We start from the raw sequence: 22,603 nt of genomic DNA on the forward strand, positions 1-22,603 counted from the left end.
TCAGTCAGTCGTACAGCGTCAACGCTCGACATTCAATTGTCAAAACGGGCGTCCACTCAGTCAGTCAGCGTTCGACCTCAACGCTCGACAATCAAATGTCAACGAGTGTCCACTCATTCAGCGCTCGACCTCAACGCACGACAATCAAATGTCAACGAGCGTCCACTCAGTCAGCGTTCGACCTCAACGCTCTACAATCAAATGTCAACGAGCGTCCACTCAGTCAGCGTTCGACCTCAACGCTCGGCAATCAAATGTCAACGAGCGTCCACTCAGTCAGCGTTCGACCTCAACGCTCGACAATCAAATGTCAACGATCGTCCACTCAGTCAATCGGTCGACCTCAACGCTCGACAATCAAATGCACGTCAACGAGCGTTCAAACATCGCTCGACATTCATGATTACATCGCTCGACATTCATGATTAACGAGCACTCAAGAAGTTGGCCGTTCGGCCTCAAATTTGTTCAACCTTCTGGTTTTTGCCGTTCGTCTTCGCCTCCTTTTTGTCCATCAAATTCCTTACTTGCACACGCTCTCTAATTACAGCGAAGACAGCCTCCATCAAACTCATAAGTCCTAGAGTTACCACGTTCATAAAACGAAACGGTTAACTCGGACTTGGGGGGCATGTTATGTAGTAAGGATATTTATGTAATAACATAAATATCTTAGATATTTTAGACAGTTAAAATATCAGTCAAAGCCACTAACCACACTTTTAGGTAAGGTGGTTATTATTATTTTGCTTATAAATACAGTGACAGGACCCAAGTCCAGGTACGTTCTCTTTATGCTCTAGAGATCCTGAATAATATTTCAGAGCAGTATCCAATTGCTCTCGCCAGGAGCTTCAGCTCCATAACTCATATCTGACTTGAGCGTCGGAGTATCTTTGCAGGTACCTCCCCCTCCTTTGACGAACATGAAGAACAACAATTGAAGAAATGCAAGCATCCCAGACATCCAGGAGCAACAGAGACACACAGGAAAATGTACCCCGAAACAAGAACTAAAGAGTTGGAACTGTGGATTAAGCTCGGTTTGAAAGAATCTCAAACTTTTAAAGGGTTTTGAGTAAACTTACCCTAAATAAGAATAAAAAGAAGTGAATAAGTTATCAAAAACTAGATTATTATTTATATACCGAAAGGTTTCTTGGAGAGGAAATACTCATGAATAAAAAGCTAAAATAATCTTCTAATCCAAAATTTTAAGATAATAAATTTATAAATTTTTCTACTTATATATTAGTTATTTCAATAATCTTTACTAAATGTAAAACTTTTAACTTTGAAATTTTAATATTTATAAGTTAAAATTTAAATTTAGAGAAATAATATGAAATAATTTCTATAAAGTAACTCAATTTTAATATCTAAAAAAATTGTTTCATTGATATTTAGGATTTCAAGATGGGTGTTGCTCCCTCCACCACCACACCTTTCTTCCTCCACCTCCCCAATTTTTTTTATTTTCAATTATATCCTCAGATTAAAATTTTTTACTTTTACTATTTTAATTTATTTCAAACATAGTTTTCCTACGTTACTCCCTGCACTTAATCTTTCCATCTCTCATTTTCGTTTAACAATTTGTCTTTCGTTTTACTCTACAATCCCATTTGTCTTCTCCGTTTCACTTCTCTTCCTCCGTTTCTTTCTTCTTCATTTTCCTTACATTATTAAAATACACTAAAAATATATTCAAAAATAATAAATCAAAACATTTAAATTAAAATATTAAAATATTTCCAAAATAAAGAATAAACTAATAAAGCAAACCCTAAAATAAAAAACGTAACCTTTAAAACGGAGGTGACATTCTTCAACGGATGTCAACATCTGTTTAAGGAAAAACGAATGTCGACATCCGTTTTACCTTAAACGGATGTTGACATCCGTTGAAGGATGTTGACATCCGTTGAAGGATGTCTTAAAGGTTGCATTTTTTATTTTAGGGTTTTATTTGAAGGTTTATTCGAATACGCACCTTGAGGAAGCAACACACGCACTGCACCACTCCACACACTGCACCACAAGAGCGACACTACACCACGAGAGGGAGACTATAATTCTTTCCACCACCACCAATCTTTGCAACTTGTAGTATCTCATAGCGACGAAAGACAGAGAGGAAAAAATATAATGTTAAAGTGAAAGAAAAGTATTTTACTCATGTACGGGGGCACTATAATAGGTTATTAGTGAAATAGGTTGTGAATGGGTAAAATTAAAAAATAACCCTAAAAATAAAATTTTACTTAGGGGCAAAATAATAAATGGGAGGTGGAGGGAGAAAGGTGTGGTGGTGGAGGAAGCAACACCCTTTCAAGATTTATGTACTATTGATGAATGGAGTCCTGAACTGGGTCCAATTGTAGACTATTTTAGTGGTCCAATTGGTCCAGCCTATTATTATTTTAACTTAAGCCCATGGCACGTATATTCTCAGTGCCCACGTTGGACTTATCCAATTTCAGGCGTTCCTTTCTTTAATGTGGCTCACTATTGCATGTCCTTATGATATTATTACTCATGGAAAACTCTGCAAGAAAATTAGAATAATTCTTCAAAATTCTTAATTTTGTTTGTAATTTAGGTCTAAACTTCTTATGCACATGTTTGTTGAATAAAGTGAGATAATTATTCATACATGTGTGGCATTATTTGAGTTTTTTTTTTTAAGAACTTATATTGCATTAGTTGATCAAAGTAGTTCAATTGATCGCTTAGGTTTGCGGAAGACTGATTAAGGTCAAAATTAGTTAATTATTTAATTAATTTAAATAAATTAATAATTAAGTTTTAAAAAATTGATTCATGATTATTATAATATTAAGATTTTGATAAAGAAATACCCTAATATTATTTTTATTTAATATTTTAAAATAATAAATTTATAATTTAAAATTTATATAGTTTCTATTCTTTTTTATTTTTATTTAATATAATATTTACATTCACATTTAAATTTAATTTTTTTTGAAGTTGAATAACAACTTAGATCCAGAACATGTGCATTGACCCTACTACATTAGGTTCCGTATAGCCAAATAAACAAATAATTATACTGTTGAATACAATAAACAGAGTATACACTTATATTATATTATATTTAATATATATATATATATATATATATATATATATATATATATATATGTATATATATTTATACTTGTCAATGGAATCTAGTTCAAGTAATAAAATAAATAAACTTACATTATATAAATGAATTTGATTATTTTTTTATTTTAAATTCCATGAGTAGCACAATTAAAGTTAATTATAGTATTTGAGATATTATTTGATTTTAAATATGAAACTTTATCATAGGATTTAAGTTGTTTTTATTTTGATTACTAAATAATATGAAATTATTAAATATATTGAAATAAAATTTAATGGAACGCTAAGAAAGTTTTTGTTTTTGTTATTAGATCAATCACCACATCCAGAAAGTATTTTTCTTTGACATTTGGAATTCAATTTATAATTTAAAACTCAATTTTGTCTTTAAAAAAGTTTAACAACATCAAAAGAAAATAATATTTAAATTGTAATTAATTTTAACTCTTCTATTAAAATAATATTGATTTTATAAAACTAAATTAAATTTAAATATCAATTATTTTAAATTAAATTAGATTTAAAATTTATATTTTAAAGAAAATATAAGAACTGTTTAAAACAAATTTCATAGAAAGTAGTCACCTAAAAAATGTTATTAAAATGTTATTGACGATTATTGAGACAAAGATAACAAAACTTTAACAATATTATTTTAATAACATGATCATGTGTTATTATGTAATTAATATTAATGTTTATAATTATTATTATTGATTATAAAATAATTTTGAACTAATTGTATAAAAACAAATAAACGATGTTAAAAAAATGGAAAATGATACTCAGACAACATATTTTGACAACATTTCGACACAGCCCACGTGTCAGCGAATGAGAGGGCCACGTTTAGGTGGAAAAAAGCTGCCGCGTTCTGAGAAAATCTGACTGCGTTCTGAGAAAATCTGATCGCGTCTGCTTCAAATTTGACGTGGTGGCGAGGACGGGCACGGGCAGCTTGCGTTTGTGCGTTTCAAATTTCAAATGGTTTTTTATCACTTGGTAGAGAGAGAAGAGGCGCGAACAACCAAAACCCCCATTTGTGTGACCTAGACGAGAGACAAGCGCGAAAAGGGTGCACGAGCGAGAGAGAGAGAGAACGAGTCCTAGCCGGAGTGCCGCCGTGCACAGCCCGTTCCGTTTGACGGCGCCGCAGCTCCGACGTGGAACGCTGTTCGCGAAGACGGCATGGTGTTTCCTCCCTTCCGGCCCAGCGACCTAGGGAGGCGTTGAAGGTGTCGCTTCGTCCCAGGTGGTTCCGTCCCTGTCCCGGAGTGCCGCCGGAGGTTCGCCGGAGTCTCGCCGGAGTGTGGGCTGTGAGGCGGACCAAAAAGAGGGGTTTTCCGCACTGTGAGTTCCACGGACAGCTTAGGCAACCGTATCTGTTCCAACCGCCACACGTGGTCTTCACCCAAGGTTGGTTTGTTTTTGCATTTTTCACTGGAATGAAGGTTGAATACATGGATGATGTTGGAAAATGGATTGGATTTGGTTTAGTATGAAACGTCTCCCAAGTGGATGTTGTTCTGTTTGTAATGGTTATACAAGTTCTCTGCTTAATGTTACATTTTTGCTGTAATTGTGTTGGATTGGTAGTAATGGACCTAGTTGGCTTTGCTGTCAAAAAACTTCAACCCAATCACCCACTTCATTCGGGTTTCGTAGCAGTAATGTTGGTTTAGGGTTTACAAGTATGTCAAATGAGGGAAAACAAACAAGCCACCCCAAAATAACAGTCATGGACGTAGTTGGCCTTCGTGTGCAAAAAGTGAAACCCAGGTACCCAGTTATTATGCCTAAGGTACCAGTCCTGTTCCTGTAGCATGAGTGTTTGAAAATGTTGTATTGTGTGGCACGAATTACATGAAATAATGTTAACATGAGTGTTCCCAGATTACTCAGAAGTAGATAAAATGAGGTGAAAACTAACAAGCCACCCCAAAATCAGAGTGATGGACGTAGTTGGCCTTCGTGTGCAAAAACTGGAACCCAGGTACCCAGTTATTATGCCTAAGGTACCAGTCCTGTTCCTGTAGCATGAGTGTTTGAAAATGTTGTATTGTGTGGCACGAATTACATGAAATAATGTTAACATGAGTGTTCCCAGATTACTCAGAAGTAGATAAAATGAGGTGAAAACTAACAAGCCACCCCAAAATCAGAGTGATGGACGTAGTTGGCCTTCGTGTGCAAAAACTGGAACCCAGGTACCCAGTTATTATGCCTAAGGTACCAGTCCTGTTCCTGTAGCCTGAGTGTTTGAAAATGTTGTCTTGTGTGGCACGAATTACATTAAATAATGTTAACATGAGTGTTCCCACATTACTCAGAAGTAGATAAAATGAGGTGAAAACTAACAAGCCACCCCAAAATCAGAGTGATGGACGTAGTTGGCCTTCGTGTGCAAAAACTGGAACCCAGGTACCCAGTTATTATGCCTAAGGTACCAGTCCTGTTCCTGGAGCATGAGTGTTTGAAAATGTTGTGTTGTGTGGCACGAATTATATGAATTCATAAATGACAAATATATTTTTGTTGTCTATTTTGTTGTGTTTTAAGAAACGGTGACAATGTTTGTTATGATTTCCAATTTGTTGTTTTAGTTAAATGTGTTGGTGTAATGTAATTTTAGTTTTTGTGTTGGTGTAGTGTGATGGAGGAAGAACTTGGTGAACAAAGTGACAAAGGAAGTGATAGAAGGAAGAAGGTGCGTAGGATTGTATTTCATTTCGATCCATTTGTTGTTTGACTGTATTTAATTAGTAATCATGACTTCGTATGCAGTTAGTGTTCAGACATTACTGCAGAACCAAGATGATAGCTGTTTTGAACGAACGGTTGACTATTGAGCAGAAGGGTTACATTGAGAAGACTGTTTTTGGTTGGTTGTTATACTTGCCAAGTTGTATTAAGATAGGTCGGAATTTGTTATCTAAGTTATGTGGTCAATGGGTAGATAACATGAGTGGGTTTTATTTTGGGGGCAAAGTTATTAAGTTTACTGAACTTGATGTGTGTCTGTCGTTAGGGTTGCCTATTGTTGGTGAAGTGATAGATTTAAATAAAGTTGGGCATCGTAGTGTTTGTAGGGAGTACTTCCCTGAGGGGAAAGTGGATGTCAGCATGGTATATGACTTTTTGTTAGAGGAACATGAAAATTTTCCAATAGAACATTTTTGCAGCTTGTATATATTGGTAGGGATATCAGAGTTCTTGCTTCCGAATCGAAGTGGAGTAGTATTTCCAATCATTTTTTACCTTGTTTGGGAGTTGGGGTGTCTGGCTAAGTACAATTGGGGCAGTTTAGTTTTTCAGTACTTTGTTGAAAGTGTGTGTAGTGCTTCAACAACAATGAAGAATGAAACAACCAAAAGCCATATTCATGTTCAAGGATGTGCTTACCTGTTGCAGGTAGTTGTTTGTTATGTAATTGTTAGTGAAAGACAATGATTCTTTATTCTTTGAATTATTTTTATTGTGTTAGTTGATGGATTAAACATCTGCAGGTATGGTTTTGTCACCATTTTGTGACATCGAAGTCCATTTACAGTACACGTGTAACAAAATTCCCAAGGTTGTTGAACTGGATTGATATGAATATTGGGGATAAGTTTATCAAAAATGCTTTGGCAAAGGGATGGGTGAGTAGTTGTTGATTACAGGAAGGTGCAAAGTTATTTATCATTTGTGTTATTATGAAACAAAAATTGTTTATCACATTGCAGGTTGTTATTGATGTTGGTGTGTCCAAAGAGGAGCTTTGTTATGGTATGGTGAAAGACGGTTGTGAGAAATTTGGTATTCCATTTAAGAAGCAAAATACAGGAGATAAGGAAAAATTACTTTTTGTTGTACAAGAACAAACACGGGTAATCGCGGACATGGAAAGCAGTATTAAGGATTTAAGAAAGTTGGTTGAAGCAAAAAATGAAGATAACAATGAAGAATTTGTGGAAGAACCGTGTTGGGGAAGTGAAGATGGTTGTCAAAGTACGCCGGTTCAGCATGAGCAGCAAACCGCTGTGGTTGAAGGTGGATTTCAAATGCAACAAAGCACAATGTATGATCGTATGAAAGCGCAACCCCGAATACGGGTTAAGAGTGTCGTAAGAAGAAGTCCTTATACTGCAGGTGTTAGAAGAAACAAATTAGTTGCTGAGTAATTTGTATTACATTACGAATATAACTTTTAGATAATGTTATGATGTTTGGAATCATGTTGAAATAGTTGTTTTAATTTTGAAAACATTGGAATCCTTTTTTGAATTGTCATGATTTCATTGTTGTTGTCTGTAATAGTTTATGACAGAAGCAGGGAGTTCAATTGAAATGGGATGAACATGAAATCAAGTTGTTTGAAATAAAGTTTGTTTGATATTGATGGGGAATTTGAGGCATGACAGTGGAGATTTTGTCATGGTTGTGGATGGAAATATGGTTTTGAAATTGATTATTATTTTTGTTACACCAGAAATCATGAAAAACTAAATAAATGGAAATATATTGTTGGTCATACAGCATCCTTGTGCAAACTGAAGATTGAAATTGTTAGGACGAGCGGAGCGAGGACGAGCGTCCTGAGCAAGTGCAGATAACGAGCGCCGTGGACGAGCGTTCTGATCGAGTGGGAGCAAGAGGGCTGAACGAGCGGAGCCAGGACGAGCGTCCTGAGCACGTGGAGATAACGAGCGTCGAGGACGAGCGTTCTGAAACATTAGTCCCCACTTAATTCAATGGTGATCCCATTTGTGTTTTGTTAGGTCCAGGTGTTGTTTTGTAACATAATTTTGGGACTTAGGTAGTCTTATATATTGATAATTTACCACGCTTATTATATTAAAATATAATAATTTTAAACATGGTGGTGAATATTAGAACTTCAAACCGTTTATTAAAGACCTACTGCACCGTAGTGTGCATAACTTATAAAGTAAGTACCCAATCATATTAACTACCATCCCACACGTTAATTGTTGATTTTGTATTATCATGATTTAATTTTTTAAATTTTCAACAGTACATGAAAACCTTGATGTCCAACTAAGTGTACCTTATTGGGCATTTTTGTCAGGTAGAAAGATGATTTCGAAGTTCAGAAACCCCTGTGGGCAAAACTGATAACGTAAGTACCCAAATATTTTAAGTAAAGTCCAACTTATGTAGAATATTTTCCAAAAGATTATTTATTTACTTTATTATGTTAGTGATCATTTTGACAACAAATGTTTTATTGCATTGGTTTTAATGAATTTTTTTTTTTATTTTTACCATAACAAATGAAGTTAAGTAAAAAATAATGAACTTGAACTAGAACAATTGAATCAAGACCAAGGTGGTTGACAGCAAAAAGTAGTAATTGCATTTTCATTAGATCATAAAAATTGAAAGACAGTTACATGAATTCCTAATGTAGATTATGGTTTACACTGAGATTGGATGTATAACAGTACAGGGACATCCATTAATATAAACTTGAACTAAAATATCATTTCCAAGATTGTTAACCTCAAAGACTAGGACGTCTCCCTCCTTCAACCCATATTCCCTGCAAAATTCCTTCCATCCTTTTCCAAACTTTGTGGAATTGCGACTGACAGAAACCAAAACACTACACATGACGCCGTCCTTCTGTCCAAGGAGCATAACCTGTGTCAAGCCTTTGCTCCTGATAAGATTCCCAAATGCAATTTGCAAGTCCTGTGGCAGTAACAAAAATGAAGTAAATCACATTGTCCAATTTATGACAAGTTTATAACAAAATAAAAATTTACTTACGACGTACCAAATGACTACCCTCTGCTTGTGATTTTGTCAACTTCACCGGAAACAATGAGGTATCAGGATAATTGGTAGCATCATAAATGAAGGATTCCCTACTCTCTTGGGAGCAAGCACCGAAATATATGGTGATATGGAAATGATTATTACCCACATAGTCGAAGCTTATGTGGGAATCGTTCAATCTTTCGGGGTATATGTTTCTCATTTGACCCCAACCATTAGTTATTATTGGATTGACGGTATCCATGTTATAAGTCACCACATGCGTGTGACCATTGTTGTCCACCAAGGACCATGTCGGTCCTAATTCATTTTGAAAGGCCGCAGCAAAGTGCCTATCAACGTACCCAATGTCCTGCACAAGTTTTAAGCAAGTATAAGCTTACTTTGATGAGAAGAAATTAATTACGAAGAACATGCTTACCGAATGAGAAAAGTGGATGGATCCAAATTTCCACAAGACTCGTAATGTTAGAGCGGAGGTTGAGGCAGCCATAACTCGAAAATGCAAAACCAATATGTTTGGCTCTTTCCATTAACCCAACCCTAAACCACAAATATATATACACAATGAAGAGGTTTGACGAAAAATCAGAACACTGCACCGTCAGACGTGTCCAATGAATTGGTAGAGTCAATTAATTGGTTGGTTACAAGAACGTTGAATGGCATTGGGAGGTGTGGAATTTGAATCCGTTCAACGAAGCAATAAATGTGCTGAACCGTTTCAACAACCATTCCAATGAATTGGTAGAGTCAATTAATTGGTTCCTTAGAACAACGTTGAATGCCATTGGGAGGTCTGGAATTTGAATCCGTTCAAAGTAAATGTGTTGAACCGTTTCAACAACCATTTATTTCATAATAAATGAGTCGTACTAGTTTATGACGTGGTGGTTGGGGTACATTAAATGGATAAGACAAGAAGAAAAACCACATTAAGAACGAACGCTAGTAACATTGAGAACGAACGTTCTCCGAATAACAATATTACGTAACGGGCGCCAAATAAGGACCGTCCTAACAACCTAGTTGACAAACCGAACGTTCAAAGTCAGCAGTAGATCACATGTCAAACCCCATCGTGGGCGAACGGTGCTAAGAATGGGCGAACGGTCGTTACATAACGAGCGTCATACGAAGGAAGCACAGCACGCGGAAGGTTAAAAGTAAAAAATGAACCATAAGTAAAGAGGGATCATTGCAAGCAGAAACCGAACGGCTCTAACAATGGGCCGAACGGTGACCATGGATAACGAACGGCGTATTCAGAAACCGCCTCTTAACGAACGCCCTCTTAAAGAAGGGCCTCATAACGAGCGGTATTAGACGTCAGCGAACGCTTTGACGCTCCTTGTTGGACGCTCGTTCGTTGACGTTCGTTTTGGAGGACATTCTTTGTCCATGCTTTGCGTTCTGCGGAATCATGTGGACAGCGTTCGGTATTCAACAATGTTGGTCCGAAATATACTTTTATTGTAAATAAAAGCTTTCAGAAATACAACAATCACTCTTTTCTCTCACAGTGGTGCAGACAATCATCACAGATCACAATAACTGAACACAATAAATAACATACTCACTTTGTCTCTTGACGGTGGTGCTATACCAATTTTCCAGTGGTTGTCCCTCTCTTCGCAGACACTCACACAGATTTGTTTCTGTACTGCAACTTTGCTTATTTCTTTGTCGGTGGTGGTGGTTTCTTTGCACATCTTTCTATCCTTTTGTAATCAATAAAACAGCTAAACTTTTACAAAGGAAAGACAGTTTCCTCAAAATTCTCAACTTGTACAAACTACGGAACATTAGCTTCCTTATTCAGGAAGTGGTGGTTCCCACCCATTTAACGTTTAGCCAACAAACACAGGGTTCGGTATTAAACATTCCTCAGTAACCATATTAATGAAAATTAAATGTAACCAAGTAATATATTAATGTTATTTATTTGAATGAAATGACACACATAATATTGAACAGCATACATATCCCAAAAAATAAGTTTATACCCACAGTACATGGGTTAAAGGTGTGTATAAGTATTTGGTGAAAATTCATCATTGTGAACAATGTATTCTCCTGATGTCAATAAAGACATGAAATCTGATTGGGTGACTTGAGATTCAAACATGTCCTCAGTTGGAAGTTCATGAACATTGTGGACGTCCGTTATCTCCTCAGTTGGAATTTCCTGAACATTGTGGACGTCCGTTATGTGTTGGTTAGTTGTATCCTGAAATAAGAGTATTAGTTAAGGTTTAAATGAATGAAATTGATCACTAATAAAAGTACATCAAAAGAAACGACATGTTTGTCTGTTACTGACATTGGAATTCCTTCCATGTTTGGTTTTAGCAGCATGGGACTTTTTCTTTTTCGTAATTCTTTCAACTGTTGATTGCAACCTTTTTGTCCTGGGTCGGCCTTTGCGTTTGACAGCTACAGGACTGCGCACAAGTAAGCCGTCAATTTCACAGCTACGTGGAACCTCTTCATTACAATGCACGCGTCCATCCATGCCAGATGCATCATTGACCGTGGACAATGTGGTTGATGTACATACACCCAAAGTTTTGGCTATACAGTTTAAATCCGAAAGCAAGTTTTCAGATGCAGTCTCAGAGTCACAAGCAACCTCTGCGATGTCATAGAAACGCTTACACAAGGCTTGATACCTCTGCATCTTAGGGTCTTCAATGTTGTTGGTGTAAGATGCTTTTATTAGCGTATGTCTTCTACGCACGTATTTGCTCCACCTACGCAAAACATATTTTGTTGGTACATTACGCACGTCTTCTTGACCTAGGACCAATAAGGAATGTCTACACAAGATTCCCCTAAACTCAAAGAGTTGGCAACTACAGTGGGTGTCAGTTGTCACAGGATCAAAGACTACTTCATGAAATTTTGAACGACACTCAGCCTCCCATATGAAGTCTTCTTTAACACTGTACCTAGTTATTGTACCTTCTTTTGTCCTGTTTTTAATGAAGCAGTTCATGCGTGACCGAAATTCGTTTTGAACTTCCACAAATTTTGCCTGTGTGTACTCCGTTTGGTATTGTCTTTCAATAAGAGATTGAGATCCACATGGTAGTGTCGTATTCATTGAACAAAAATCGGCCTCAACTTCTTTTTGCGCTTTTTGTCGTAGGGCGTTATCATACTGCTGCACAAATTGTTGAAGTGTTGTACTTGAATTTATGAATCCATCAAAGAATGCATTCATGCCCTCACTTCGTTGGGTAGTTGACATTCCCGCCCAAAATTGATGTTTCATATAACAAGGAACCCATCTTTCTCTATCTGCATACAATGAATTTAGCCAATCATTATTCTCTAAGCCTTGGCATGACATCAAATTTGCCCAGCCTAACTCAAAGTCTTCATAACTGAGTGTGTCATACACAAGGCGCTTAAGTTCACTTTTGATTGCTTTATAGCCTTTGTAGCCTTGCAACTTCTCAGGTATTTTTTTCATAATGTGCCACAAGCACCAACGGTGTTTTGTGTTTGGAAACACAACGTTTATGGCATTGGACATTGCCTTGCATTGATCAGTCACGATACCTTCAGGAGCCTTGTTTGACATACATCTAAGCCAAGTTGAAAATAACCATGTGAATGTCCTAGTGTCCTCTGCGGAAATCAAAGCACAACCCAGTAATATTGAATGACCATGATGATTAACACCAACAAACGGTGCAAATGGCATATCATATTTGTTTGTTAGGTAGGTTGTGTCAAACGACACAACATCACCAAAATCTAGACATGCTGCGCGACTTCGTGCATCGGCCCAAAACACACTGCTTATTCGGTTCTCGTCGTCCATTTCCATATCATAGAAAAATTCATTGTTTAATTCTCTCATTCTTGAAAAATATCTTAAAAGTGCTTGCCCATCACCTTCCTTACAAAGAGTTCTTCTCTGCTGCCCAATATAATTACGGGCATCACGTTCCACGAATTGCATATTTTCAAACCCACCGGCCTCATTGACCAAAGATATGAAACTTTTGTTAATGCGAACACCAGAATTATCATTGATATTAAGGGTGTGCTTCGCATGCATATTAATGCTTCGATTACCACGTATAAGGTTGGAGTTATTTGGACACATGTCATGGCTGTGTTCAGTAACAACTGTTCTCACCTGCCATCTTCCTTCTTTCATAGCAACACTTATTCCAGCTGGACATTGGTTTTTCTGACTTGGCTGGGTTTTCCATTCTGGAGCAATGGAAGATAGGTACTTCCCTTCCCTAGAGCAAACTAATTTAAGGAAGATTAAGTCGTTGTTCTTATTTCTCCTAGAAGTCCGTATCCGAACACCAAAACCACTCCTCACAGCATAGTCAGTGTAAAAACTTTTAACCTCTTCGATTGTATCAAACCACATATGAATTTTAGGGACAATATCATTCACATTCTCAATGGAATCGTTGTTCACCGCACAAGCTACTTCTTCAGACGCCATAATACGTGACAATCACATTCAAAAGCAACGCCTAGTCCAAGATGACATGGACGTCAAAGGTTAATGAAAGCAATCATTAAAACATGACAACAACATATTTGGTATTCCGGGACCACTAATGTTCATGCCCACACTTTGTCAAAACTCTCATTCTTGTATTTGGAACTTTGAAACAATATTGTAACAAAAGCCAACATTTTTCTTTGTTCAATCAACCAGAAAATAACTCTGTAATAAAAGGCATAACATTTGAAATCACTAAAACATTAACTTACTAAGAGAAGGAACGTCCTTTCACAACGGCTTCAATAAATGGCCTTCAATATCCCACCAAGGTCCAACGGCCAAGCCCCTGGGGATTAAATGCTCTTCAATGTCTGAACAACTTGCTGGGATTAAATGCTCTTCAATGCCTTACCAACTTCATACACGGAAGCTGTTGCTTTCGGGCATACACTGTAATTCTTGAATGAGCAAAGGTGACTAATGCGAACAACCAAATTAATCAGAAAAGGTCCGCTTTATTTGGGTTTATACTGCATTAAATGGAAGTTGGTGGATGGGCGGGAAACTCCAACGGCTGGAACGCCTAAACATTAATTGCATGACAAGCCAATTAAGGGTTTTAGCTGCACAAACGTCATGTCAAATTAATATAATATTATTATATGATTATTCAATTGTTAAGTTATCCCTGCGTAAGTTGTGTTAAAAAAGTTTGATGTGTAATTATGGCGATTTAAGTCAATATTATAATATTTTATTCGTCTATATAATACAGCTTTCGATTTGCTATTGGCATATCTCCTCAAAGTTGTTTGGACTTCAGGTACAGTAGCTTTTCCTTTAACTACAAGTTCTGTGTTTTTTCGTTGGCCCATGCATAACCTAATTCGTTTTCAACCATGCAGTTTGAAAGAATGGAGCCATGGGAGGGACTTGATATAGACGACAGTGATCTCAAAGCATTCTTAAAAAAGTGCAACTCAACTGCAACATTGATACCAGGACCAGCTGGAAATGTACAAGCGGCCATGCTAAACCGGCAAACAGATGAACCTAAGTCAACACAGGAATTTGTTAATGACATTGCAAAGGCAACATTTGATCGAGATTTTAAATCTAATCCTTGGATATGGGCTGAGAAGTTCATTAAACACCATGGTCAACTTTTTCATTATAAGTGGACACGGTTATGTAGTTAAAATGTTGAATGTTTTGAATAACAATGGTATGATATTGTATGCAGGACTTGTACAAGATGGCAACATTGACAACGTCACCCAGCTAGAACGCGTTAAGTCAATGCATGTCCTTCCATTTGTAGCATGTATTGTTAAAGAGTGCAACCCAAATGGATTGGGTGACATGAAAATTGTTGTCAAGGTCAATCACTTACAGGATTGAACTGCCACACTGTCTACATTGTTAAGTTTGTTAAAAGCGTGCTATGTTAACTTTTTCGGTATTCCTTCCTAACAGGATCAAAGTACGTCATTGTCTGCTTCGGTTCACAACAAAGTCCTTCTGCATCCAGAGTTTGGGCCGGATATAGGAGTTGGTGCTGTGTTATTATTGCAAAGTGTAAACCAACTACACCTTCTAATTATAACCTTTAAGAATCATGCAGCACGTTAACGTTAACTTATTCGTTGCTTTAAAATGTTATACATGTCTTTACGCACAGGTTGGTGCATTGAGTCCTTTTGGCAGGATTTACTACTTGAATATAACAGTCCGGAACGTTGTGAAGGTAATATCGTCAACTCATAACTAAATCGTAATTATTTTGTTCCATACGTACGGGCGTCGTATTGTTAAAGTGACTTGAACCAATGTGTAGGTCTTCAAAGCTGACATAGGACCTCCAACTGAGGAACTACTTAACGCTTCATCAAGACCTGTGATTCGATCCAACCCATGTGCCGAAAACAACAACAAAGACAAAGATGTTGGTCCATCTCAAAAGGCTTGTCCTTCTGCATCTAATAATAAAACAACAACCCCCATGGAAGATTGATGACCGTTTAGAAATTAACGTTATGTTTGTATTTCAAGCATTAGGTAACATAAATATTAGTTATGTTTTGTAACGTACTGTATGCACTTATTTCAATATCAATGAAGGTTACCTATTCACAATTGAAATCAAATAATAACCATAATTTACGTTGGACATCATTGTGACCCACCTTACGTAGCCTTCCTTTGCTTTCAGCATTTCCTATTGGATCCATCCGACATCGTTCATGTCAAACAAATGGAGCTGACTTCATATCTAGAAGGCCTGTATGGAAGGACAACATACCCAACAACCAAGTCGTCCGTCCAAATGATCCCACAAAACCCCACTTCATCCAACGAAATAGACGACATACTAAGGAAACTTGTTAGTCCCTGATGCGAACGTTTTGTTGTTAAACATTTACGCACGTTATGTTTTCCGTCATGCTGTTACAATTACATTTGGGGTAATGTGTTCGACTTGTACGTAATTTCCAAACAATGACATTAATGATCTCCACTGGTATCAATGGCTAAATAAGTGGGTACTCAGGTTTCAGTTTTTGCACACACATGCCAACATCGTACACCACAGTCATTTACGGGTGCCTAATGTCCTCACATATCAATCGTTGTGTTTGTAATTAATTTAGAAACAATTATTTATAAATTTATTATCAAATTCGTGCCACTGGAAGGTCAATTGCTAACGCTCCACCTCCACCACCTGAACGGGTACCAAAGGGTAACTAAGTGGGGACTTAGATATAACTTTTTGCACACAAAGGCCAACTTCATACACCACAGTCATTTAGGGATGTCTAATGTCGTCTAGGTCATGTCTTCTATTTGTCATTAATTTAGAAACAATTATTTGGGAATGTATTAACTAACAAATTCGTTCGACTCCAATGTCAATAAAATTAACTTCTTAGACACTACAAGATTCAAAGTGGTTAATGGATGATGAAACAATATGGATTTCCGATGTTGGAGAATGATTGTAATTACCCAATCCCTTGGTAGAAACACCCTAGATTCACTTTTGCATTCCCAATCCCTTGGTAACTCGGAAAGTTCATCTCCATTACAATTAGAGGTTCTAGACAACTACAGGATGAAGCTGTTACCCTACATAGAATCTCCTATAGGTGTTAATTCCAGTTCAAGATCCACAAAATATTTCCCAATATCAAGCACATGTAACAATCATGCTATGGTTGATCAAGTCACAACAACCTTTAAGAGAAGCAAATTAAACACTCACAATCAAATGAAAAAACCTTAAATTCATTAAAACTCAAGTGCATTTACATGAAAGTTTCGTAATTACATTATTAATTTCCAACAAATTGAAATTTGTTCTCCATAGTCATGGAGAACTTCAGCTTACAATGGACAAAAATGCAAGAATGGGGATCCAAGGAGGAAGAATGGAGAGTTCCCACTGCCCAAAACCACCTCCCTGAGGTCCCACTCAGCGCTTCTGGACGACCGTCCTCTTACTTTGATGGACGACCGTCCTCTTTGCCTGGCTGGACGACCGTCCTCTCCTGGCTGACAGAGCGTACGGTTCTCTGGACGAGCGTCAACTGAACGTACTTGGTGGACGACCGTCGACTTCTCAATGGGCGAGCGTTCGTTGACTTGCGTCCACATGGGCAAGCGTCCTCTTACTTTGATGGACGACCGTCCTCTTTCCCTGGCTGGACGACCGTCCTCTTCTGGCTGACAGAGCGTACGGTTCGCTGAACGAGCGTCAACTGAACGTAGTTGGTGGACGACCGTCCACTTCTCACTGGGCGAGCGTTCGTTGACTTCCGTCCAAAAAACGACCGTCCTGTTCTCGCTGGACGAGCGTCAATTGCACGTTCAATCTCCTAACGAGCGTTCGTTTTCTTGGGCGAGCGTCCTGTCCTGCTTAGGAACTTCAACGAGCCTTCCTTTTTTTAAAAAGTCACGCACTTGTACGAGCGTTCCTTTAGCATCATGCTTTTGCATCTTTTCCTTGGTTCCCAGTTAAGTAGTTCTCCAAAAGGGATTAACCATGATAACTTAAATGTAAAGCTTACACTACATTTATTCACAACTTACATATAAAAAGGGAGGATTATACATGTTTCAAGCTTAAAAAGGGTGGATTTGGAACGAAAATTTGTTCAAATATAATGGTCAAAATTACCGTTATCAACGACCACAACTGGTAGCAATGGTTAAATAAGTGGGTACTTAGGTTTAACTTTTTCCACACAAAAGACAACTTCGTTCACCACACTCATTCAGGGGTGCGTAATGTCTTCTCCCTCGTTGGTTGTGTTTGTCATTCATTTCCATACAATAATTTCTCAATTTATTAAGAAATTCGTCCCACTCCAACCTGAATTCGTAACGCTCCAGCTGCAAGACCAGAACTGTTACCAAAGGGTAAATAACTGGTTACTTTGGTATAACTCTTTGGACACACAGGACCACTACGTACTTCGATAAAACGTTTTGCACATGACAGTCAAATAACTTCAACTAACTTCATTTGAACTACCACATATATTTCTCAAAAATTCAAAATTTCATATTGGATGTGCAACCAATACATAAATATCATATGTATGAACAAGTGTTCAACCATCATTAATTCCCAACATTCTAGAACATGCCAAAATCTTCCAACACTTGATTCCTCCCCATGTTGTCGACATCCAAAATCCATTGACAAACATAATGCTCCCTAACTTCCTGGAGGACCGTCCACAGGGCGAGCGTGCTCTTCTCGCTGGACGACCGTCAATTGCACGTTCCTTCTCCTGACGACCGTTAGTTCTCTTGGGCGAGCGTCCTTTCCTGCTTCCGCACTTGGACGAGCGTTCGGTCTCTGAAAAAGTCCAGCTGCAGGACCACAACTGTTACCAAAGGCTAAATAAGTGGTTACTTTGGTTTAAGTCTTTGCACACACAGGACCAGTACGTACTTCCATAAAACGTTTTGCACATGACAGCCAAATAACTTCAAATAACTTAATTTGAACTACCACATATATTTCTCTAAATTTTCATAATTGACATTGGATGTGCAACCAAAACATAAATATCAAATGTATCAACAAATGTTCAAACATCATTAATTCCCAACATTCTACAACATGCCTAAATCTTGCAACACTTGATTCCTCCGCACGTTGTCGACATCCAAAATCCATTGACAAACATAATGCTCCCTAACTTGTTGTAGTTCTTCCTGCAAACACAATAATGCACAAAACATTAATCCAATGCAACATTTGTATGAAAGATGCACAACATACAAATTTACACAGCTTACAGTTGTGTAAGTGGGCATTGTCTTTCTTTCATATTTGTCAATGCCATCCCACAACTCCATAATTTTCAAAACAATTACTCCACAATCAAAGCTACATCAAAACAAGTCCAACAACGCCAGTATGATATTTAACATATGAATTATACAATAAAATATTATTCTTAGAAAAATCAACATTACAAACATACTTGTTTGGTTGGATTGGAGTATGCAAGTGTTGTACCTCCAATGATGGTTTGTTCTCTTCCGAACAATTCAACAAATGTCCAAAAAGCAATGCAAGATTATGTGCCTGGAAACAACATACTTCCCTTATAAATTTGGAATCACAAAGTAAACATCAATTACTATACATACAATGACATTGTCAATCTTTTGTCGTTCCTTTCTTTTGTGCCCAAAAGAGTCCAGTGCAAACATTTCCAATGATGGAATCTTCACAGCGTAGCACCACCAATGGCCGTCATGGATAATTGGGACAAACAACTACAACAAAATTAATATCACACCATCAACTATGAATAACCATAAACATACTCTCCAAATTACTTCAATGAAATGTAATTGCACTAACAAATTCGGCATTAACAATGTCATCAAATCCGATGATATTAGACTGGAAGTAGTGAGAGTAGTCATTCAATGTCCAAACTTTGCGATTACTCTTTCTCTTTCTTGACTCAATTAAAACATGGGTCTGCAAGGAACTGACACGGTTAGGTTTCATTTCTCATGTTAACAGATTATTAACAGCATAAAACAACTACTATTTTAACCTACCGCATATAATGGACTAAAACATATCCTTTTCACTACTCCAGTACTCCTTCTTTCAAAGAACATGAACACTGATGTGGCAAACAAAATCCCCTACACAACCAACAACTTGTTAATACTATACAATTGAACCGACATATCAAATAAAATAAATCATAAATTGACAAACCAAATTTGATTATTACCGTGTTGCCAACCTGCATCCTAGGTCCAAAACAATAACACTCTTGGGTTCCAAATGTTTGACCGCAAATTTCAGAAACAACCCTTGAAACAAAAATATGACATAAGTCAACATGTTTCATCATCACAGTAATACTAAATCCAATTTAATAATTGTCAAATTCATTACCTCCAAGGAAGTTTAAACGGAATAACCATGTTGTACAACTGTGTTTGATTTACATTCAATAAATTATCAACCTCAGTGTCATCATGTACTGCCTCAGTGCTTACAACAGGTTCAATATCCATAACGTCCTCAACGTCATCCTTCTGTCCTTCGCAACAACCACCCCCATCAGTATACCTGAATGTTTGAAAACATTCGCCTTCCCCATGTGGCCCACCATCACCGTCAACATCACCATCCTCTTCTTTATCATCATTCCCTTTGTCATAATCTTCCTTCCCAACACCTACCAATGTAGCCAAACTTCTTAATTCTTTATCCATTGCAACCATTTTTCTTTGGTTGTCTTCAATTTTCTTCATGACCAATTCTTCCCAACTTAACCCTAACTCATCTCCATCATCTTCCGCTATTGACCCTTCTTCCAAATGAAGGGCCGCACAAATGATTGAGTTTTGACGGTCCTCGTCCCGCAAAAACCACTCCCAACATATCTATAAACATCCTTATGTAATTAATCATTTAATAACAGTAAAACACAATTCATGTACTGCATATCATAAAAATGTCAATTCAAATAACACCTAACTTACCTCTTTCCGTTTAAACAATTCGTCTATTTTGTTAGACCTTAACTTAAGCGAACGCCAATTCATTATTCGCGGGAACACAATGTCATGTGCACCGTCGGCTAAACCCAAACGTTCAACCGCCCATAGCTAAAAAACAAATTTTAACCAAACCATTAATCATATAATAAACAAATTACGGCCACATCAAACGTAATAAAATTTATAATTTCTTACCTGCAACACTGCAACATTCCCGCTAAGACCTAGGTCCCTTATGTCACCTTCCCTGATCTTCCGTGAAGCATTTCCTAAACTATTTACCACAAATGTGTGGACAGCTTTTGCCCAATTATAGTCGTACAAATTATCAATGTTATCTAATACTCTAAAAGGCATATTACTAACTGCCCTTGAATGTCTAGGAAAGTAGAAAACAATAAAACAAACTAAAATATACAAACGACAAACACAATCAACATCAGTCTCATTGTTTTGTATTAACACCTTTATCCTATGTATGACATCTTTTACAGTGAATGACTTTGACGAAAATTGATGACAAACAACAGCATCAAAGTTATCATCAAAATTGACATCTGAACCACCAACACCCAACCCTAAAGTCATGCAAACATCCGCAACTGTAAATGGTACCATTGTTTGCTTCAAAACAAAAGATTCGTTCCGGCTAACCCAACGTCTAACCATTTCCTTCAACAAAGGAGTGCAGAAGTCAATTGGACTGTTCATATAAACACACCACTTGAAGGGAGTCATTTGGATACGTGTCCTATCACTGTCGCGTAGTATGGAATTAAGGTCCACTATCGGTTTTGTGTCACTCCATGCCCGCAACCGCAACTACAATTCATTTTCAAACAATTAAACCATCATACCCTCTTTTGAAACAAAGCTTACACTTTTCGTATTATTAAATATACTTACATTCTTGTAAGCTTCTTCGTTATTGCAATCCATGACTACCAATCCAACAGAATTACAGCAACAATGTAACATTAAGCAGAGAACTTGTATAAAAATTAGAAACAGAACAACATCCACTTGGGAGACGTTTCATACAAAACCAAATCCAATCCATTTTCCAACATCATCCATGTATTCAACCTTCATTCCAGTGAAAAATGCAAAAACAAACCAACCTTGGGTGAAGACCACGTGTGGCGGTTGGAACAGATACGGTTGCCTCAGGTGTCCGTGGAACTCACAGTGCGGAAAACCCCTCTTTTTGGTCCGCCTCACAGCCGAGACTCCGGCGAACCTCCGGCGGCACTCCGCGACAGGGACGGCACCACTTGGGACGAAGCGACACCTTCAAAGCCTCCGTAGGTCGCTGGGCCGGAACGGACGGAACACGATGCCGTCTTCGCTTCGAGAGGTCCACGACCGCCCCTCACACAGGAACGGGCTGGAGGGCGTTCGATGTCTCCGACACGGCGTTCAACAGTGAACGGCGGCACTCCGGCTAGGACTCGTTCTCTCTCTCTCTCTCGCTCGTGCACCCTTTTCGCGCTTGTCTCTCGTCTAGGTCACACAAATGGGGGTTTTGGTTGTTCGCGCCTCTTCTCTCTCTACCAAGTGATAAAAAAACCATTTGAAATTTGAAACGCACAAACGCAAGCTGCCCGTGCCCGTCCTCGCCACCACGTCAAATTTGAAGTTTTCTCAGAACGCAGTCAGATTTTCTCAGAACGCGGCAGCTTTTTTCCACCTAAACGTGGCCCTCTCATTCGCTGACACGTGGGCTGTGTCGAAATGTTGTCAAAATATGTTGTCTGAGTATCATTTTCCTAAAAAAATATTATGAATTGTTATAAGCGAGTTGAAGATTGAGGATTGTGTGGATGTGATGTGAGAGATGTGACATGTATGGAAAGCAATGTCGTTGAATAGTGGACATTAAGGATGAGATATGTGGGGCGGTGGTAGTTGGCTACATCAGAAGGTAGTTTGCTACGCCCATTCCTCAACACGAAACAACCATAAACCCTACAACATCAATAACTGTGAACACATGCTTATATTTCACTGTTAACCCAACATTTTCATATATTCAATAAACAGGGAACGAATGAGTTTGGAAGGTTCATGTTTGGGAAAAAATGTGTTACATTTGTTATTTTTTGCTAACTCTCCCATCATCCTTCGCATCGCACCTTCCTTCAACACATC

The 22,603-nt window shown here is 37.7% G+C and overlaps 4 protein-coding genes and 1 long non-coding RNA gene across 5 annotated transcripts; 2 read left to right on the forward strand and 3 right to left on the reverse strand.

Moving 5' to 3' along the window:
* The first annotated feature begins 5,298 nt into the window (after positions 1-5,298).
* LOC148198767 (uncharacterized) lies at positions 5,299-15,413 on the forward strand. The gene is made up of 5 exons (XM_088115910.1): positions 5,299-5,339; positions 5,782-5,839; positions 14,876-14,950; positions 15,081-15,146; positions 15,237-15,413. The coding sequence occupies exons 1-5, from the start codon at positions 5,299-5,301 to the stop codon at positions 15,411-15,413; spliced, it is 417 nt and encodes a 138-aa protein (XP_087972036.1).
* On the forward strand, positions 6,484-7,295 carry LOC148198768 (uncharacterized). Its single transcript, XM_088091999.1, has 3 exons — positions 6,484-6,543; positions 6,639-6,773; positions 6,858-7,295. Exons 1-3 carry the CDS (start codon positions 6,484-6,486, stop codon positions 7,293-7,295), a joined length of 633 nt encoding a protein of 210 aa, XP_087948125.1.
* LOC148198769 (protein FAR-RED IMPAIRED RESPONSE 1-like) lies at positions 10,937-13,393 on the reverse strand. Its single transcript, XM_088092003.1, has 2 exons — positions 11,240-13,393; positions 10,937-11,146 (listed from the first exon to the last, which is right to left on the reverse strand). Exons 1-2 carry the CDS (start codon positions 13,391-13,393, stop codon positions 10,937-10,939), a joined length of 2,364 nt encoding a protein of 787 aa, XP_087948129.1.
* Positions 15,414-18,526: 3,113 nt separating the features above from the next.
* On the reverse strand, positions 18,527-21,391 carry LOC148198770 (uncharacterized). Its single transcript, XM_088115911.1, has 8 exons — positions 21,359-21,391; positions 20,648-21,274; positions 20,435-20,560; positions 19,842-20,335; positions 19,675-19,756; positions 18,901-19,004; positions 18,713-18,803; positions 18,527-18,628 (listed from the first exon to the last, which is right to left on the reverse strand). The coding sequence occupies exons 1-8, from the start codon at positions 21,389-21,391 to the stop codon at positions 18,527-18,529; spliced, it is 1,659 nt and encodes a 552-aa protein (XP_087972037.1).
* LOC148198771 (uncharacterized) lies at positions 19,078-19,583 on the reverse strand. The gene is made up of 3 exons (XR_015786871.1): positions 19,493-19,583; positions 19,287-19,409; positions 19,078-19,198 (listed from the first exon to the last, which is right to left on the reverse strand). It is a non-coding gene; the product is annotated as an uncharacterized LOC148198771 (long non-coding RNA).
* Positions 21,392-22,603: the final 1,212 nt, after the last annotated feature.

This window comes from Vigna umbellata, chromosome 5 (assembly GCF_029865625.1).
Source record: "Vigna umbellata cultivar VRB3 chromosome 5, Vumbellata_1.0, whole genome shotgun sequence".
Taxonomy (NCBI): Eukaryota; Viridiplantae; Streptophyta; class Magnoliopsida; order Fabales; family Fabaceae; genus Vigna; species Vigna umbellata.

Excerpts from the sequence above, each read along its gene's own strand:
- LOC148198768 (XM_088091999.1), top strand. The coding sequence starts at position 6,484 with ATGAAGAATGAAACAACCAAAAGCCATATTCATGTTCAAGGATGTGCT. Across the intron at positions 6,544-6,638 it reads GATGTGCTTACCTGTTGCAG|GTATGGTTTTGTCACCATTT; the intron begins GTAGTTGTTTGT and ends AAACATCTGCAG. Across the intron at positions 6,774-6,857 it reads ATGCTTTGGCAAAGGGATGG|GTTGTTATTGATGTTGGTGT; the intron begins GTGAGTAGTTGT and ends ATCACATTGCAG.
- LOC148198770 (XM_088115911.1), bottom strand. The coding sequence starts at position 21,391 with ATGGATTGCAATAACGAAGAAGCTTACAAGAAT. Across the intron at positions 19,757-19,841 it reads CCGTTTAAACTTCCTTGGAG|GGTTGTTTCTGAAATTTGCG; the intron begins GTAATGAATTTG and ends TTTTGTTTCAAG. Across the intron at positions 18,804-18,900 it reads ACTCCAATCCAACCAAACAA|CTTTGATTGTGGAGTAATTG; the intron begins GTATGTTTGTAA and ends GTTTTGATGTAG.
- LOC148198767 (XM_088115910.1), top strand. The coding sequence starts at position 5,299 with ATGGACGTAGTTGGCCTTCGTGTGCAAAAACTGGAACCCAG. Across the intron at positions 5,840-14,875 it reads GAAGTGATAGAAGGAAGAAG|GATCAAAGTACGTCATTGTC; the intron begins GTGCGTAGGATT and ends CCTTCCTAACAG. Across the intron at positions 15,147-15,236 it reads CAGTCCGGAACGTTGTGAAG|GTCTTCAAAGCTGACATAGG; the intron begins GTAATATCGTCA and ends ACCAATGTGTAG.
- LOC148198769 (XM_088092003.1), bottom strand. The coding sequence starts at position 13,393 with ATGGCGTCTGAAGAAGTAGCTTGTGCGGTGAACAACGATTCCATTGAG. Across the intron at positions 11,147-11,239 it reads AACATGGAAGGAATTCCAAT|GATACAACTAACCAACACAT; the intron begins GTCAGTAACAGA and ends CTCTTATTTCAG.